The 20,282-nt window shown below is 31.0% G+C and overlaps 2 protein-coding genes across 8 annotated transcripts in view; one reads left to right on the plus strand and one right to left on the minus strand.

Moving 5' to 3' along the window:
- Positions 1-50: 50 nt before the first annotated feature.
- On the plus strand, positions 51-1,984 carry LOC115233954 (transcription initiation factor TFIID subunit 12-like). Its single transcript, XM_029804613.1, has 3 exons — positions 51-535; positions 850-1,042; positions 1,455-1,984. The coding sequence occupies exons 1-3, from the start codon at positions 281-283 to the stop codon at positions 1,580-1,582; spliced, it is 576 nt and encodes a 191-aa protein (XP_029660473.1). The 5' UTR covers positions 51-280; the 3' UTR covers positions 1,583-1,984.
- A 293-nt stretch (positions 1,985-2,277) lies between these two features.
- Positions 2,278-20,282, minus strand: part of LOC115233953 (supervillin-like) — a 20,253-nt gene continuing 2,248 nt past the window's right edge. For 3 of the 7 annotated variants that reach the window (XM_029804607.1, XM_029804608.1, XM_029804605.1), the window contains 21 exons: positions 19,960-20,036; positions 18,535-18,667; positions 17,858-18,101; positions 15,788-17,035; positions 13,544-14,262; positions 12,126-13,436; positions 11,660-11,746; positions 11,149-11,317; positions 10,856-11,010; positions 9,916-10,157; positions 9,432-9,636; positions 9,200-9,351; positions 7,461-7,925; positions 6,409-6,559; positions 5,973-6,124; positions 5,570-5,842; positions 5,133-5,256; positions 4,040-4,234; positions 3,265-3,542; positions 2,898-3,053; positions 2,278-2,753 (listed from right to left, as the gene is read on the minus strand). In XM_029804607.1, the coding sequence (XP_029660467.1) occupies positions 2,667-2,753; positions 2,898-3,053; positions 3,265-3,542; positions 4,040-4,234; positions 5,133-5,256; positions 5,570-5,842; positions 5,973-6,124; positions 6,409-6,559; positions 7,461-7,925; positions 9,200-9,351; positions 9,432-9,636; positions 9,916-10,157; positions 10,856-11,010; positions 11,149-11,317; positions 11,660-11,746; positions 12,126-13,436; positions 13,544-14,262; positions 15,788-17,035; positions 17,858-18,101; positions 18,535-18,667; positions 19,960-20,036 (6,623 nt within the window). In that variant the 3' untranslated portion in view covers positions 2,278-2,666. Of the gene's footprint in view, positions 2,754-2,897; positions 3,054-3,264; positions 3,543-4,039; positions 4,235-5,132; positions 5,257-5,569; positions 5,843-5,972; positions 6,125-6,408; positions 6,560-7,460; positions 7,926-9,199; positions 9,352-9,431; positions 9,637-9,915; positions 10,158-10,855; positions 11,011-11,148; positions 11,318-11,659; positions 11,747-12,125; positions 13,437-13,543; positions 14,263-15,787; positions 17,036-17,857; positions 18,102-18,534; positions 18,668-19,959; positions 20,037-20,282 lie in introns of those variants that run through there. The other 4 variants (XM_029804609.1, XM_029804610.1, XM_029804611.1 and 1 more) reach the window with 4 other exon arrangements.

Genomic DNA, 20,282 nt, shown 5'->3' on the forward strand with positions numbered 1-20,282 from the left:
TTTAAGCTTCTTTTGTAAATATTTATGTATCATAAGCCATATTTCTACACACACACACAACACACACACACACACACACACACACACATTGAATATTATAGCAATTACGTTTGTAATCTTTCTCCGATATACGTGTAACATACATATCGAGAATGTAAATAACTGTTTTCTCGTAATTACAAAATTACAACAATAAAGTGGGTCAATAAACTCACTGAACAGAGTTGGTTTGATGAAATTGACGAAAATTTAGAACGAATTGTGTGTGTTTAGTGTAAGAATGTCACAACAAAGTGCTATCGTACAAACAACTAACACAGGTTCCGAGATAACACCTGTGCTTGGGACTTTACAGTCTGCAAGCTCTAATAATCAGGCCTCATCGGTTTTGTCTAACATGCAAAGCAATATCGGTAGTACCACGGCAACTACTATACCACAGACGCAATCTCAACAAACTCAATACATTTCACAGTCTCCGAAACAAATATTACAACAGTCGTCCACTCCAAGTTCTTTTAGCGATTTTCCACAAGTATGTAATTTATATAAACATCATACAAATTAAAACGTTTATACACAATTATATCCTTAATATTTAGGCAATAAAGATGAGCTTTTTATCAGCAAGATCAGGTTGCAAAAGATACATTTTTATATATATGTAATTTATGAAATACAATTAAAAAACGATTATTTGTATAATACAATAATACAAATTTATATTCATTATTTACTTTACGCAATGTGATTTATCGTCTTCTTGTCTCGATTGATGACACGATGATTACTTTTGTATATTATATTTTTTTAATATGTTTGCTAATTGATACTGCTATTTGATTTTAGTTTTTAACAAAAACAAGATTGCAAGAGTTGGTAAGGGAAGTAGATCCTACTGAACAGTTAGATGAAGAAGTGGAAGAAATGCTTTTACAATTAGCGGATGACTTTGTAGAGACAACAGTAAATGCAGCTTGTTTATTGGCTAAGCATCGTCATGCGAATACAGTGGAAGTTAAAGATGTACAGTTGCATTTGGGTGAGTTTCCTATTTATATCATTTATAACATTAATAGAAAAAAATAGCTCTCAGATTGCTTGTTGTCCCTCTCAGGTTGGGTTTGCTTTAATCATTCACATGTTTTAAATCCTTACGCTTATTTCAATTCTGTTTAGTTTTCAAAAGTTTCAAGTAAAGCTCACTTTAAAATTATTAAAATTATTCAAACTTTATTTGATACTATTTTTAAACGACAAGCATCATTATCATGGCATTCTTGTTGGGCTAATTTTGTTTTTATAAATTTTATCCATATATTATGCCTATAAAAGTTTTGATTGCCATAAAATCTATAATGAATACATCTCAAAAAAGTTTTAATTATTGCAATAAATCGCACAAAGAAATGCTAAGCATTGATGATATTTATATCTGATATTTTAATTTTTAGAAAGAAATTGGAACATGTGGATCCCTGGTTTTGGTACAGATGAAGTACGTCCATACAAACGAGCTACTGTCACTGAAGCGCATAAACAAAGATTAGCACTTATACGAAAATCTATCAAAAAGTATTAAATCATTTGTAAGTTACATTTAGTTAGTCTTAACTATCAAACTATTGTATTTTATATATTTTTAATTATTGTTGCTTGATAGTTTTGAGCAATTTGTAATTAAAATATTTAGTAATAACAGCAATAGATCACTAACAGAGCACTAACAATACTAAGTAGAGAAACTGGCAAATAACCAAGCCTTGACTTTTATTTGCCAGTTTCTCCAGTTAGTAAAATATTCATTTCAAAATTTTCTTTTTTCACGAAAGTACGGATTGTTATACAGTTTTACAATAAATAATAAAATTTGCATTTATGTGTTATGAAAAGTGCAAATATGTTTAAGCTTCTTTTGTAAATATTTATGTATCATAAGCCATATTTCCAAGGAATAATTGTAAATAAATTATACATGAATATATATGCTATTTTATCTATAAAAGATTTTTCCTTAGATTAAACATTTAAAAAATATTCTTGTTGAAAAAAAAAGATTATCTTGAAAAATAACTATAATTTTTTTGTACCGTGTGTGTATTATATCGTTTTGTTTTAAATACTACAACCTACATGTAAGAACAAAGAAAAGATTAAAACAATATAGTGTTTTTTATGAAATACTACTTAAAAATACACAATATGTTTTGCGTTATAGAAACGGTCTTATATATAGATTATATTATACATGAAGGAATAAGGTAGAACAGCATATCATTCACATACGCAAATTTATAAAGATTATACAAATATAAAGAAAATGTTCGCAAGCAGATTCGCATGTAGCAGGTATTAAAAATATATAATCATCTGTGTTCGTATGCCTATTATATATCATTACATATATACGTCATAATTCAAATAGCGCTGGCAATGTTTCCGATTCGTGTTGATTTTTAACCTTCGGTTAATTATTACACTAGGTTTATCGTCGTTAAATTACTCGGTCGAAATGTTTCGTTTTATATATTGCAAGTTTTAACAAAAACATATTTAGGAACAGTTTTTTACAATTTTCAAGTTATAAATATCAGAAACAATAATGAAAACTCCAACATTTTGCAAGAGCAGCTACTGCTCGCAGTATAGACATTGAAAACAATCCATCAGAATAATCCTATTTCCTTTTTAAGATTTACTTGTTTCCAGTTTGGAAGCTGTTGAAATTCTTCCTTGCTCATTCCCAATAGCTCCTAAATCATGAAATATATTATCTATAGCTTTTTTGAGAGAATATTGTTAATATTAAATGTGATAAAAAATATTTTATTTTTTTTTTATGTATATATCCTACTTTATTCACAAATCATAAATAGTTAAATATGTATGATACTAACTTGAAAGTGTTGTTGAGATAAATATAATTCTAAGCGTGTGGGATCGACTCCATCAGGTAAAGGTCTTTGCAATAACTGCGCAGGAGGATATATGCTTTGTGTTAAGCGAGCCAATTCATTTTCTGCAGTTAATACTTCCCCTGGATTCCGGCCATCCTGATCATATGTTTAATAAATGCACATTATGTGTATTACATATTTAGGATCATATTTTCATACATTTGAAATATAATGAATCACACATGCACAAAGAAATAGTATTTATTATTTTAAAGTAAATCTTTGTTTTTAGCAAAATACACAAGATATAAAAAGATTTCAATAGAAAAAAATTACGATATATGTATATATATATTTTTAAACATACCTCTATATTTAACTCAGCGACATCATCCCGATATATCCATTCAGGAAAGAGATTTATAAATTGCAAAGGTTCTAAACCAGCCCATACTAAGTATATTGGAAGATTCGTTGTTTGCGTGTTTCGAGTCTTTCGCCAATATTGTATCGCTATCGTCATCGCTGCTCTTCTCTCAGTCTGCCAACGGACAGTTTTACTACCAGACTGATCTTCTGTTCCATTATCAGGCCACCATCCTTGCCAAATCCAAATTATGTTTTTATCATCCAATAAAAATAAAGCTGAAAGAGTTTAATAATTTTGTTAAAAATTTTCATAATAAAACTCAATAAAAAAATTATTAAAATATAAAAAAAATAAACATTAATGCTAAAGTTATAAGTAAAACGTGGCAAAAATAAAAAATAAATAAAAATAAAGATATTACAAATAAAAACTGCACCAGTTGGTTATAAATTTATTAGTATTATCTTAATGTATGCCAAAAAAAGCATGTCTGTTCTTACATAGTTCATAAATTCGTAACAAAGAAAAGAAAAAATTTATTAAAGAAATAAAGGTGAGATTGGTAGAGAAGACAAGGCCAATTTGGAAAAAATGCATTGAAAGTTTCTAGTTCATCTTACAAAATACTGAATTATAAAATACCTTCCTTGTTAATAGTCTTGTTAAATAAAATAAAAACTTTTTTTCTCGCGCATTTTTTTCAAAGCAGAATTTCCGATTGCATGCTCATCCGCGAATTAATGTCTGACATGCATTTTTAAACGTATCATACCTGGTTGATTCGCTTGATATAAGTCATCCTGTGAAAAGGGAAATGGTGTGGTGAGGTCTGCGCGATGTGGACATAATATTTCCGTTGCGCGAAAGGTTTTAGAGATACTCGATAGATGATAAAGCCTTGGTGTGTGACCTTGTATTTCAGATGTTTCCGATGACCAATACAACTTCTTATTCATACTACCTAATGCTGAGAAATGCAAAGTTATGCAGCGTTAAGTTTCGTAAATAAACGACATTATTATACATTGTGAGTGTTAAACTCATTTTTTGTCTCTTTAGGCTGTCAAATCAAAAGGGCTACATTTTAAGAGGAGAGAAAAAGAGAACGAGAGAGAGCATCCAAATTAGTTGTGCTCTTAATTTGTAATGTAAAAATACATAATTTTACATGAGAATACTATTTTTTAAATATTTAATCTAAGGAGAAATATTTTTATAGTTACATATTTAATAAAAAAATCAACATCACACAATGATTAATATTATTTGAAAATGCGCATTTTAAAAAAATCATACACAATTTTGTTTGCTAGAAATTATGTGCATTATTGATCCAAAACATTACATTTGGTAATTAAAATTTGCAATGGAGCGAGCGGCGAATTGGATTGTGTAAATCTAACATATTTTCAGTTTTTAAGGAGGAACTGGACGGATCAACTATATCAAAAATTATTAACTCTAATATATTATATTTCGAGATTCATGAATTTGATATTGCACAAAGCACACGCTTTTATTCTTTTAAATATAAAATTAATAATTTATTTGTGAGTTAAGTAAATATTTGTCCTATAGAATTAAAATTTTTTTGTTGTATAGTTATCGTGGTTGCTATAAAAAAGTTAGTTTGATATAAGATAATATTTACGATTTTGAGATTAAATTATATTCTACAGGACAAATTTTTACTTTAACTCATAAATTAATTATTAATTTAATATTTTGAAATGCTAAAAGTAACTTTGTGTCAAATTCATGAATCACGAAATGTATTAGATTTATTAACTTTTGATATAGCTGATCCATCCAGTTCCTCCTTAAATTTAAATGTTTAAAAACTGTTCACTAAACAGATTACTCACCGTTACTAAATTCTTCGGGTTCCAAACCTTCTTGAATTTCATATATTTGTACATCATCCTTGTTCGATAATCCGACTTCTTCGGGTCGATTTTTTTTCAATTGGTTTGCTGCTTTTATCGCATTCTATAAAGAAGAGAAAAAGTAAGAATGAAAGAAAGAGAACTATCCGTAGCGTGTATAGAATAGTGCCTCAGAGAAAAAAAAAAAACAGAAACAAAGTAATATAAGACAAGAAGAGAAAGAAAGAAAGAAAGAAATACTATTTAACTTCTATTATTTACATTTGTTATATTATGAATTATTATGAGTTTAATAGTATGCAAAATGCAAGATTTATCGCAATGTTAAACTCTATACCCATATGCGCGCGAATATTATTTAATATTTTGTGTACATTTATTATAATAATCATTGTGGAAATTAATGAAAAATATACCTCTCTAACATGGCGTAATGAGTTATTTCCATGCCAGACATACACTTTTGCATTTTCGATGTCTAGCAATACAAAGGAACCTCTACTTCTTAATTGTCGAGTGCTACAAGAAACCTCGATCAAAAACGTCTCAGAATCTAAAATACCTCGACAAATGTACAATCTCCATTGTTTCTCACGTTTTTTCTCAGATTTCTTGCCACTGTGCACCACCATCTTTCCAGAAAATAAATTTAAGAATGCAGCCGGTTCATGCCCTTGGACAACACGAATCTGCAAATATATACTAAATATAATTTTCTCCACATTGAAAGAAGAAAGATAAACTCTGAATTAGTGCAGCCAATTCAGTTCAGTTCAGCTATAAAGAATAGACCCCATGATAGCTTTTTATTATTCTTACCTGAGGGCCTCGATCATTGCCTAATTCAACTGTTAACAATGCCGCAGCACCTCGTTCGTTCAAAGATGCATTTCTGCCCTGCCAAATAAAATATACGGACCTATCCCGACCCTTTGCCAAGTGTTTAGAGGGCAGACCAGTAAGTTCTCTACCTATGGACATAAGAAAACAAATATAAAAACAATTGTATTTTAAGAGCTAAAACTCTTATAATTAAGATCACATACATATACGCATAACTAAAGAACTTAAATATAAAATCCATATAAACTATTTTAAACTTATTTTTAGAAAATGGAAATTCTATTATGAAACTAAAGTCTAAAAGCAAAAACTTTTCATTTCTTTTTCAAACATTTTCTTAAAGATATGAATTTAAAACGCGGCTTTTATAAAAGTTCTGCGATTCCACGAAATTACACAATAAAAGGCTTACCAGTAACCGTGACAGAATACATCCATTGAACGATGTAACTATCACCAGAATAGAATTGCCCAATGGACGATCCATCTAAAAGTGCATGCGAAAATTCGTCGATGTGCCATACCATCACGCTTGTCGTAGCGACGATATATTCTTTCTTCAACTAAAATCAAATCAAAATTATTAATTAGTTTTGTAGTCAGTCGGACGCTGATTGTAAAATATACACGGTCTGTCCCAAAAGTTTCCGAACTTTCTTCGCTTGCTTGCTTGCTTGGGTTTTGGGATTGGCTCCAGCGAATACTCGCTATACGGCCATAAACTGGTTTAAAGATAGAATAATGTCGTATATATGTAGGTTCCTCTTGGGGGAAAGAAGGAATTTGTGTTAGGGAGGTGGTAGGAAAAAAGGAAAAATAGGAAAGCGCAGGCCAGGGTCGGAGTCGGGAATCGAACCCGAGTTCTCTGGGATGTGAGTCAGGCGCGCTACTCCCTGAGCCACCAGAGGCCCCGAACTTTCTTCGTACAGACGGTATTAGTAGCGCTATCTGTTTAATTAAAGTCACGCTGTCTTCGTAAAGTTCTGTTAAAAATTCTGGTAAATTTGATCAAGATCCCACTGACAGCTGATTTATCATAGGGACAGAAGTGCAGTTGCCTCTTTGACACTCGTCAAGAAATCACCATGGAACAAAGAGTCAACATCAAATTCTGTGTTAAATTGGGCAAATCGTTTACAGAAACACTCGAAATGTTATGGAAGTCTTATAGGAATCAAACACTATCACTATTTTTAACGAAACTTCTACGAAGACAACTTAACTTTGATAAAATAGATAGCGCTACTAATATCGTCTGTACGAAGAAAGTTCGGAAACTTTTGGGACAGACCGTGTATTTTTTTTTTTTCTTATCGGAAATGCATTAAAAAATCAATAGTGACTATGTCTAAATTAATAATGCAATTAAATTACTTCAAAATTGATATATATATTTTATCTTCAATAAATATAGATAAAGAAAAAAAATATTTCTTACATTATACTAATAAAAAGACAAATTACCTCATTATCGTAGCAACCAGTGCCTCTACCTAAGTGACATCCTTCTAAGATCAAATCAACTGAAGTGGTGTTCGGTAACCACATATTCTCGTTATCATCAAAATGTATGCTTATAACATCATCGATTTGTCGTGCATTGTCCTTTCGACCTCGCGCCTTTATCACATTGGTGACATTAGGCCAATCGAGAAACTTCTCCCGGAAGAGTATCGTCTCGACATGTTGCGTCAGTTTAGCGAGTAAACACCACTCGGGTCTGCTCTTGGCGGATTTTACGGATGAACTCGTATTTTTCCGGCTACCGATTATATGGGCCGCATTAATCGGACAAGCAGTACACTCGCTGTAATCGTATCCATCATTCCACATCTCCGTGGCGAGTCGCGTAGCGAGCTTCTTCTTGTCCGCCGTGACTCCTTTACCGCTCCAAATGTACATCTCGGTACCGAAGTCAAATACCAGGATCTTTGCGAGAAGCATCAAAAATGCATACAACATAACGTAATGCCTTATATGTTTCTTACAAAGAGGATGCCCAAATAAAAAATGCAATTTTTTAAAATAAAATGTAAGCCAATATATAGAAATCGAACGGCAGTTTCTTCTAAAACAGGTTTCCGGTTTTGAGCATATCCAGACAATCAATGTTTCAAAAAATTGCTCTTAATGTAAACATATTTCAGTCACAGATGCTTGTGTACGAATCGCGTATATGAAAAATAGAATGAGATATAATCCTATAAAAAGATTTGTGTTAGTAAACATTTCGTTTTATAGAATTGCTTTTGTTTTTGTTTTTATCAACATGCATTATCATAGTTGAAGACAGTCTAATATTTCAAAAATTTTCTTAGAAAGAGAAAGAGAAAGGGAGAGAGAGAGAGAGAGAGAGAGAGAGAGAGAGAGAGAGAGAGAGCAAATCATCAAAAAATTTGTTTAGACATGCGCAAAACCGATATATATATGAAAAATGCAAACTATGTAAGTTTTGAATCATGAGTTAAAAAGAAATCCAGAAAAATAGAATGTTCCCCCATTTATAATTTTAATTCTACAAACGCATTTCTCCTATATGCATATATCAGATTATATAGGATATTCGTAAATTTACAAAATAAAATTTTATAGCAAAGAAATTCTCAAAAAATTATGTAATTTACTTGGACATTTGTAAAAGTATGTAAGTATGTAATGTAAACCTTTGAAATTATTATTTCAAGCAGTAATTGTGTGTGTATCATTATGAAACATGTAAATATAGTTGGAATAGTCACAATTTAATCATACGTGCAATCGTTTCATAATATATATATATAAATATTTAATGTCTTTTCTAATTTATTAATTTATTTTTTTATTCACATTAAAAAAACGAAAATCAACCATCTTTTTTAGAATGGTACTTGATTAGTCAATTTAATAAAAAAAACTCAGTACTGGTCACTTTGAATAATCGGGAACAATCCCAACATGAGCGATCAAAATGCTCTTTTTTATTATCCATTATTCTCTCAAATATCTACTAGTTTTTATTGAAATCATTATTTATGTGTTTTAACCCTGTAAATCTTTACATCTTAAAAATTACTACTTAAAATAAAAGATCTTTTGGAATACTTTGATCACTTAATATTTTAAGAACTTTCTTGTCATAATATTGTTTCACAAATTTTATAAATACTCTGTGAATTATGAATCATCATGGCAATTATATAGCTTAGAATAAAATAAACAATTACCTTGTTTATATCGAGCATTTCAATCTTAGGTAATGTACCCCAAAACTTTTCATGCGGCACTAACTGTTCATTTTTCAATTCATATACCATATTTGTATCGATAATAGCGGATTCATAGAGCTCATCTTCATCAGGATGGCCAGCTTCGACAACTGTCACGATATTATTAATGGGCATATAAAAATATATATAATGTTGAATGTGTGTTACAAAGATAGAGCACAGGACATACCATTGAGTCTTTCGCTGTTGAGCACACCAAGATACTTCCAGAATTGTTGGACTTCATCTCTCATGCAGTTCAATTTGTCTTCGTTTATAGAAATAACTTTAGTCGCTTGACAACCTAGATCTTTTCGTTGTTGAATACTCAATGCGATCTCAGCGGCACGGGATTTTTCAATGACGTTGCTGTATCTCCCTATGTAGTTGAAAATCTGCGATTTGTCGAAAGTCAATTTTATTAACAATTAGTAAAAAAGAAAGAAAAGTATCGGAGATCGATAGATATTATACAATCTAAATCAGATCTACTATAGATCTGATTTATATATAGTCATCATATGTATATGCCATATATATTACTAGATATTTGATACTTTAAAATGATTAATATATTCTTTATCGTTATTTTTTTTTTGTTGAGAAAATGAAAGAATCAACTAGTACTGTATTATATATTCTACTATTTTACATATATGTATATTTATTATTACCTCCGATTTCGTTACTAATAGGTAATTATCACCGCTATTAATACTCTTAGCGATAGGCTCAACCAGCCTAACTTGAACATGTCGTCTTCCTTTAACTAATATCAACATTATATCTTTATACGGTTGCAATTTATTCGCGGATACGCTTGTTTCCGATACATTTTTCAGAGTCACCGAGCTAAAATCTTCTGTAGATGCTAAACCAGCGAGAGCCTCAATAGAAAAAGACGAATTCTTAGCGACTGAAACATTAGACAAAAATTTGTGAGTCTTAATTAAAACATTTTAGTATATGTAAATAGGATGTCTACTCAAATTTTATAAAAAAATTTCCTGGTTTTTCAGGATATTTTTATTCAAAATTTCAGGTAAAAAAAAAAAAAAAATATTTTAAAGATTTTTTGGTACAACCTCCTAAAACAAGTTTTTTTATTGTATCCATGTTTTAATGCTTTTCACTTATACAAAGAAAAAAATACAGAGTTTCTTAAGTTTTAAATGCTAGGTTTGCAAATGTACCAAAAAAAAAAAACTGAATAGCTTTCGTAAGAAACATTTTTCATTTGCATAACATTTTCAATTTTTTATCATTAAAAATTACAATAACGAATGTACTGCTTATTCAATATTTCGTTAAGACACATTAAATATACAAACAGAGCGATAGATATATATTTATAATATATTTTAAACACATAATTAATAATTAGGTTTATTGGCATATTGCTGACTGTTTACAATATAAGAGTAAAATTATTAAAAAGAGACATTTTTTTAATTCCTTGAGTCCTAATAAAAAAAAAATCCATGAGAATTCCCTAATTTTTTTCAAGTACAATAGAAATCTCTAAGAATTCCAGATTTTCCATGTTTTTCCAAGGAGTAGACACCCTGGCAAAGCTTATATTATGAAATGGCAAAGAAATCTGGATATGCTCACGTTTTTCTATGTTAAAGTTTTTAATTGTTGTCGCTATATCTGTGCGAATTTCGGTATATTCCAATCTTAAATCGGTGCGTGCCGCGAGAGCTTTAAGAGGATTTCTCGAGGTGGCTCGTCGACGTTGCGTTTGTATGTTCCGCTTTTGCACTAATCTGTCGAGAAAATATATAATTTAGATTCTAGTTATATTTACATACACATACCAGCATTTCAAACAATTCGGATTTTTTCTGTTTCATTTTTTTTCTTTCTTAATTTTTTACGAATAATAGTGAGAAGCTAAAATTTACAATTTGGATTGCGGTGCAATTATATCGAAGTCATTTTCATCTAAATCAAAACACTCGTTCTCGCACTTTTCCAAGGATACATTGCTAAAGAAAGAGGTAAACGTTTCGTCATCTGTTTTAAGTATCGAAACAGTTGGCAACAAGATATGCTCCGCTTTACACTCTTCACCTACAAATTACATATAATAAATATATATGACAAACTTTATAACTTTATATACAATAAACTTTAATTTTATTAAATAAAAATTTCTCGAGAGTATTTAAATGAAAAATCACACATTTATTGTCATTACAGCTCTTTTTTAGCAAGGATATTATTCACACAAATTGTCCCAGATGATTTTATACAACTCAGTAACAAAAATAATACTGTTAAAACTAAATAATATTGCAAATTGTGAAAATTTTCCTTCTCTCTCTTTGGGACAGCGCAAATCGTCAGCAAGATAAAGAGCACTATATTTTTAAGTGATTAAAACAAATTTTAATGATAATTATGTCAAAATACCGCTGTCATCGCTAGCAGGTTCAGAGAAACTCGCACGCTTAATAGAAGACAAATCTTTGCATGGACTTGTAGGAGTCGATACTGCACCTAAAAAGATATAGTTCTTAGCAATTATTTTTGTTTAGAGTACGAATCAAGAGAATTAAATTGATTTACTATTTATTAAATCGCTCTCTCTCTCTCTCTCTCTTTCACTCTCTCTCTCTCCTCACAAATAATTGGGCTGTTCAGGCAATATAAATATCTAAAGAACATTGTAAAAATCGTCTAAAAAAACGATTTAAATTTTTGAGACATACTCTGATTATCTAAGAAATGGCCTAGATTTTTGAAATCTTCTTTAGATGCTTAGACAATGCTTATACAATCTACATCTTTAGTAGAAAACGGCTTAAATCTTTAAGATGTTCTCTAAAAATTTTTTAAAGTTCTGTTTCTCTCAAATGCAAGAAACTCTTGTCTTTACCCTTTCTCGTTTTGAATCGCTGTGGACGTGGTGCTTTCTTCTTCTGATTTGAAATATTCGCTGTGGTTTCCGTGAGAAATGACGAATTTCCCTCTTTCGATCCGACCACTTTCATTTTGCCAGCGACAGTGAAGTTAATTGCGTCGGGTGTCATAATTCTACTCTTCCAGCTTTCCATGGAGGATTCTAACTTTTCGATGCAATCGGCCAATACACCTGACTTGATCGTCGGGTTTTCCTCCGCACTCAATAGTGGATTATCAAATGAATCATTAATTTTGCCATCAGCCACGCGTTGCTTCCAGCTCGTACTACCACTATGACGTAGCGCAGCCAGTCGATCGGCAATACTCGCAGTCGGCGTCTCGCTCGTTTCTATCGATGCTATTACCTGAGTCGCATTGCGATACTGCCGCTCCAAACGTTGTCGTGGCTTCCGCCTCTCATCGCCGCGCAAATGTTGATTGATATTCTTGGACAATGAATTAGAACATCGTGTGATATTAGCATATTTTTTATTTTCAGTAATATGTACTTCGTAATCATTGGAAGATGACGACGCGTGATCGTCGTCGTCGTTCTGCTCCGCTATCGTTCTTTCCTGCTTCTTATCATCGGCACCTTTTTCGTTGTCCTCATTATCATTGGTATCGTCTTTATCATTGTCATTATCGTTGTGAACATTCGATACTCTATTTGATTTGACTATTAATAAATTGCTGTGCCATTTATCATTGCATCTTTTTGATACTCTGCTGCTCGGAATAGTATCAATTTTGCAGTTATTTATATCATTCGATAACATTTTCTCATTCCGAAATATCGCAGTTTTATGAGAAGGCACTGAAGCTCTGTTTTCTACATTATCACTTTCCTTAGAAACAGTTGTATGCGAATTGTCGCAAAGACATTGCAAACTATGTTGCATCATATTAGTCGTTATGTCAGAACTATCTAATCTTTCGCAGAATTTAGCAGTTTCACTGCTTTGATTTTGGCTCTCGATACCACTTAAGCCTCCCTCGCTTCTCGAGGTTGCTGCATCATTCGTGGTTTGAATGGGCCTCAAGTTAAGATTACTTTTTAGAATAGAACGAAGATACACTTCGGAATTCGGCAAGATAGTTTGTTGTTCCTCCGATTCCTCAAATTCTCTCTTAAGCACAGGCTTTATTAATTTCGCAGTTTGCAGTTCTGGGATTTTAGTATATAGATTTTTCATATGACCAATGGATGACTTTAGAATACCTTTTGGTAAATCATGCTGCAACGATGTGTTTGCAAGCGGTGTATAAAGTGGTTTTGAATGCTCTGAAACAATAAATCGTATGATTGCTTATTTAATATTGTATATAATTTTTATAATCAATATAATCTTTCTGATAATCGACACAAATATTACTTTACTTAATACTTGCCTCCGATCAAGGTTTGAATTTGGTGATTTACATTCAGTGGGGATATTCGAGATGCCACTTCAACCTCCTCGGAAGTTATAGGCTGTGTTTTGTAACGTGCAGATAATCGTTTTTTTTGAATTAATCTTTCCTGGTATGCGGCAGTATCTGCTGTCACGATCTTTTGATCAAAGAGTCGCACACGTTCGGCTATGCTGAGTTTGGACGGCTCAGATTCGTCAGTAAGCGCTCCCGAAATACTCAACGCGGTGTTGCGATGATTCTGTAGAACTGCTTCACGTACTTCTTGGGAAGTTACCGGTTGTGTATTAAATCTCTCGCTCCCCTGTGTCTTCTTGCGCTCGCGATAACGTTGAACGCCGCGCGATGATTTCTGCAGAGTTATATGTTGAGAATCATTTTCCGTTATAGCTGTAGCGCTCATTTTTTCTTGTAGAGTCTTAAAGTGTTGTGTCATTTTTGACACGCTGTTGTTACGATGAATAGTGGCAGAATTCTCTTGTGTATCCTGCTGATCCTCCTTGTCTTTCACAGTCTCTTTCTTGTCAGTCGTCTGAGTAAGAATCTCTATCGCATCGCGATGATTGTCCGTATCGGCATCGAGCTTCACGAAATATACATGCGAGTCCGTCTTATCCTTCTCCTCCATGCTATTCATATGACTTTGTTTCATTTGACAGAACTTTCCACACGACAGTTTACTATCTTCAATTGCAGAACTAGAAAAAAAACAACATATACACAAATGTATAGTAATATTAATAATTTACATATTCAATAAACTCATTTCTTTAAAAATAAATCCCAGAATAACACCATGAGGCGTTTATTCATAAATATATTGCACACGACTATCCCCGATTTCTGCTTTGAGAATCGTGTGTTAGATGATCTATAATTAAACTTGGCATGGGCTCAAAGCATCGCTACGCTCATACATCATTACAGCAAATTGAAAAAGATTCATTTTTCAAGCCTAATGTTACACAGTATAAGAAATTTTTTTCTCATGTAACAGTATTGCAATTTAACTGAATTCTTTTATGGGAGTAATGCTACATAGAAAAAATTGTAAACAGAGATCTCGTTTATATATATCAAGCAGTTGGACATAGAATTTTTTAATGAATTTAGATAATTGAATTTTATCAATTCAGAGAGTTTTTTTACTTTTTTAATTCAATAAAAAATTATGCCATTATATTAATGCACTTATATTAAATATTTAAAATTACAAATTCTGCTCCATTTAGCTATTTAGGAACAAATATTTTTCAACACAAGAGCTGAATAAATATCAAATCATTTCCTCACTCATTAATAGCATCAATTATTTTGCAAAATAAATAAAAAGAACTTAAGCACTAATTCAAACTAATAATAATGCATTCTTATATCAAAATTCAAATCTTTGAACTAAGTAGTTCTTAAGTAGGTTATCTATTCAAATTTTGTAAAAAAAATTCTCTGGAAATTTCCTAATCTTCCGAGTTTTTTTGTTCAAAATTTCAAGTAAAGAGAACTTTTTAAAAAAGTCTTTTTATTATTATTGTGTGCATTTTCTAATACTTGTTATTCACACAAAGAAAAAATAAAGAGCCACTTAAATTTCAAATGCTAGATTTGAAAATGTACTAAAAAGAACTGAAGCTTTGATAAGATAAACATTTTTCATCTGCATAATCTTTTTTTTATTTTTGTTACTAAAAAAATTTCAATAAAAATATGTGCTGCATATTACATATTCTGTTAAAACAGAGATATAAATATATATTTATAATACATTTTAAATATATATTATTCATACAACTTGACCAACTAGTATATTATCGATTGCTTACACTATAAAAGCAAAATTACCAAAGAGAGAGTAGTTTTTAAAAAAAATTTTCTGAATTCCAGTAAAATTCCATGAGATTTCCCTGATTTTTCTAAATATAAAAAATCCCTGAAAATTCTATACGCTCCACGTTTTTCTAGGGAGTAGACACCTTGTTAAATAACTTTCTTCGTGACGTAGAGCAAAATAGTATGTTATTGATACATGAAAAAAATGAAAAGATTTAATAAGTCGTGTGTTATACGAGACCGAATTAGTAAGTTTTGATTTTTTACTCGTAAAGTATTATGTTAACATTTGGATGCACTAAATATCATTAATACATATAATTATATATCTAATGTTTTAATAACTATTATTCATTCACATTCTGTCATATTAATTTACTATTACAATAGATATACCTATTTTCTGCATAGGAGATGTCACATACATTGGGTCGGTCGGTTGTAAAACTGCAACTTGCAATTGTTGGTGTATACAACACATCGATTGGTGAACTTGATTCGAGAGACCTTCGTTTGGTCAAAACGCGAATGGAATCGACACAATCATTGCCGTTAATGGATCGCGCGTGACCTACGGATTGTGCTCTCTTTCGCAAAAATAAATTCGCCGTTAAATCGCGTGTATCGTCTTGATAACGGCTACCGCTCGACTGCTTCAATATAGATCGTACATTCTCGATCTCAATTGCTCGATTCTTTAGCGCGGACAATTTCCTTGGTGAAGTCGACTCCGTCTCGTAACCGCCTTCTTCGTATGAATTTTTTCGTGAAGACTTTAAGATTGTTTTCTTTGGTCTATCATGCTCATGTTCATCTGACTCTGTACTCAATTTCTTCTTTAATATGGGTCGAGGTTCGAGACATGAAACGTCACCTCCAGCAAATTCTTCCTTGCCATATTTTTTCTTTAATATTGGTCTCACTTCAGATCCATCAAGACCATCGGAAACTAAGCTCGCGGTCGTGTTAGCGATTGTGCTTCCACTCGCATTCGTATTCACAACGTCCGACACGATGGTCACATGATGATTGACATTATTGGCGCGCACATTGTTTGCGAGTTTTCGTTTTAGAATACTCTGCGGCTCCGATGATCCTAATGGCAATTGATGAACTTCCCTGTCGTCTTCTCTAGACGATTTGCGCTTCAATATGGAAGCGGGTAGTTGATCAGGACTCTGATCTCTCTTGACGATCTCATCTAATGATGATCGTCTTTGATTTTTCAAGATTGGCCGAAACTCCGAATAGATGTTGTCAGCAAAAAAAACATCGGGAGAACAGCTACGACGACGTAATATTTCACTTTCGTCTAAACTGCTCCGTTTCTTCAAGATACCATGTCTCTTATGAGAAACAGATTCCACGACAGATGGCGAGAAAGTTACTGGTGACGGTACATGAGGGGAACTGCCAGACGACGTTTGACGTTCGCTTCCTTCACCATCGACTGTTTTATGTTTAAGAATTGAAATTGGCGCATGCTTTGATACGTTATACCTTTTTGGCGACATTGATACTTTCTCGGTCGAATGATTCGCGCAGTTTGTAGTTGCAGATGTGAGTCTTTCCACACGTTCCATGGTAGCTCGCGTTAGCGCCGTTAACACATCCACTCTGCGTGAAACCTCCGAATCGTCACTACTGAAGAAAGTCAATTTTAACTAATTAGTTACGCTTTCTTTCTAATATTACTTTTGCTAATAAAATACTAATGGAATGAGATGGATGCAATATGTACATACATATTTATATATTATCTATAATTATATATTATCCGTAATAATTGATGTATGTTATTTAAAAAAATTTTATAGTTAAATATACTTTGTTTCAAGGAGGATATTACATGGTTAGAATAATTTTATATAAAAGCAAAATTATCAGAGAGAATTTAAAAAAAGTTTCCTGAGTTTCAACAAAATTTCATGAGAATTTCCTGACATTTCCAGATACAAAAAAAAAATCCTTGAGAATGCCAGGTTTTTCCAGAGAGTAGATGGCCTGTACATATACAACTCACAGTCATAGCTACATCTACATGTGCATGCATGCGCGCACGCGTGTGCAAATACACATACATACATTTATATATTTCTTTTGATTTTTTGAAACAATAAATAAAATATCTCGTCATAAATTATTCACTTTTTTAAAATTTTATTTTAATGTTTTTATATTCAAGAAAAATGAAAAAATTTATTTATGCAATAAAAAATGTTCTATTTAAAAAAATATTACTTTCAAATTTGATAAATATAACTGCACATAGAACAAAAGTATTTTATCGACAAAATGTCACCCTCAATATGATATAATGTTTGTCCCAAACATTATCCTTATTTTTCAAAATATTTTACCGTATTATTTAAAATAGGATGTTCTGTATGTATGTAGATATTGTAAAATTGATTTAATAAAATTTTGAACTCTTTTATACATATATATCTATTATTATATATATACCTAGGCTGTTGTATAATGGAACGCTTCGTGCTGACGGTAGATGCAACAGAAGATGACGAGCAAGTTTTAGAGAGATTCTTCATGTTGTTACATTGAGCTTCAGTTACTTTCAAATCGATATGTTTTCTGTGTGAACTGGCAATTGACACTTGATGATTGCTACAAGAGCCAACAGAACTTGATATTTCAGACACTTGACTTTGTTTGTTAGAGTGCCTTCTGAAGCGTCTCTCATTAGAATCAGCTAAAAATTATATCGGATGGGTGATTGAAAATGGGTGTAGGGCAAGATTATCCTATAAACATTTAAGCTAACACTCACTCCAAATCAGAAACGCGGTTCGTATATATAGTATAGTTGTGTACATAATTTTTATAATTTAAAAGTATATACATACACGCGCACGCACATATACGTACGCATGCGCGCACACAAATATCAGTTTTGAATATACTTCCAAAATTCGTTTCTTTTGCAATAATTGTCATTATGTTTGTAATTTTATATTAAATTTTTTGCATTTTATTAAAATCTCAATTACTTTCAAAATATTTTTTCTATTATGGCTTTTTCTATACTATTATAAAGGAATATAGTATACAATCTTTGATATTTTAAAAAAATATTTCAATAAAAAACCTACTGTTAGAAAGTAATAGATTAATAAACTCCTCACCATCACTTGAATGATCAGTAGACACTGCTTCTACATGGCGCGACCTATTTAAGTAAGATTTGCGTTTGTAACTCTTATCTCTTTCCTTGACAGGATTCATGGTAACACCACCATCTAAAGCTGTGGAATTTTTCTACACGCAGATATATATATATATATACACAACACATACATATAATTACATATATATATATATATATTACATATCCATAATATACATACACACACACATATGTGTGTGTATATGTGTTTATGTAGAGAGTGTCTCACTTTAAACTGTCCAATCAAATATCTCGAAAACTGAGCTCGACAGGTAAAAATGTTATAAACAAAATTTTTATAGGATATTGAGAGGAGAAAAAGTTAGTGACCTTGTTTTTAACTAAGATCATTTTTCAAAATGTTGTAAAGGTTAATTGTTTTTTTAAATATAAGTATTTTTTTATAGCAGATTCTAAAAAACTTGCTCAATTTTGTGTAAAAAAAAAAATTCCTAAGACATGTATATAGCCTAAGTCTAATAGCTTTTTTGGAGTTATTTTACTTCATTTTTCACTTTTGCACTAAAACATTTCGCTATTAATTTTACAAGTAGTCACTCTGGAAGAGAATGGTCGTTACTATAAATTGGTTTCCCTTTTATATCAATACAGAAAATTCTAAAAATTCTTGGCATATTTGTAAAACTGCACTTATGATTTGAATATATTCATGTTACATTGTATTTATATTAATTTTGTGAAGCTAAATTTTATAAATATATATTTCTGAGAACATTTTGAAAGTTGTTAGAACCAAAAATGTTAAATAGCTAAAAAATATATATTTTAGTTTTCATAATAAACACCGATATAGTCTTTAAAAAAAATAATTTCTGTGATTTTTGCGAACCATATTTTATTCATCGCTTGTGATACAAATCTAGTTGCAGTTTAATCATTTAATTATGACAATCAACAACTTATCATTTTTTAAATGATTTAAATTAAATGTTTTTAAAATGATTAAAATATATTTTTTAAAATTTTTAATTAAATTAATCATTTCTTAAATTAAATTTTTGTAAAATACAAATAAATACAAATAAATTGATAGCAAAATAAAAATTTTGGCACCTTTTTTAAATCTGTGTGTAGCTGTTAGTAGTTAAAATTTTTTGCAGCAATTTACTAATACTACTTGCAAAATCTTTATCATGATATCGCCTAGGCAATATTGAATAGTCTCCTTAGTAAAGTAACATTCTGCTGTGCCATACAAAAAGCATTTTTATTTAGCTTCACTATTGTAAAAAAATTGAGCAGATTTTAAATATTAAAAAATAGTTAATACAAAATATATTATCTAAATATATATATTATCCAATATATTATCATATCTAATATTTGTGTATGTAATCATAAAATAATAATTATAAATACTTACTTGCTTAGGTGATGAATTGTGCCTCTGAGAAACAGGAGCTTCTGACCCACGTTTTTTAGATAACGTTACATCTATTTCTAGAAAGAAACAACTTATTGGTATGTTTTTCAACAAATTAATCAAGTATGCATAACATTATGTGAACATATTTATAACATATTACTAATTCAGTAAAAATATACGTATCATAGTGATACATTGTATCATAGAATAATGTTGACAAATTAGTAACGTTCTGTCATACAAGTATACATGTATATGTACATGTATGCATGCCCATGCATATGGTCTAAATATCAATATCAATATCAATATATATATAT

Source organism: Formica exsecta, unplaced genomic scaffold, assembly GCF_003651465.1.
Source record: "Formica exsecta isolate Colony F162 unplaced genomic scaffold, ASM365146v1 scaffold192, whole genome shotgun sequence".
Classification (NCBI taxonomy): Eukaryota; Metazoa; Arthropoda; class Insecta; order Hymenoptera; family Formicidae; genus Formica; species Formica exsecta.

Excerpts from the sequence above, each read along its gene's own strand:
- LOC115233954 (XM_029804613.1), top strand. The coding sequence starts at position 281 with ATGTCACAACAAAGTGCTATCGTACAAACAACTAACACAGGTTCCGAG. Across the intron at positions 536-849 it reads CTTTTAGCGATTTTCCACAA|TTTTTAACAAAAACAAGATT; the intron begins GTATGTAATTTA and ends ATTTGATTTTAG. Across the intron at positions 1,043-1,454 it reads AGATGTACAGTTGCATTTGG|AAAGAAATTGGAACATGTGG; the intron begins GTGAGTTTCCTA and ends TTTAATTTTTAG.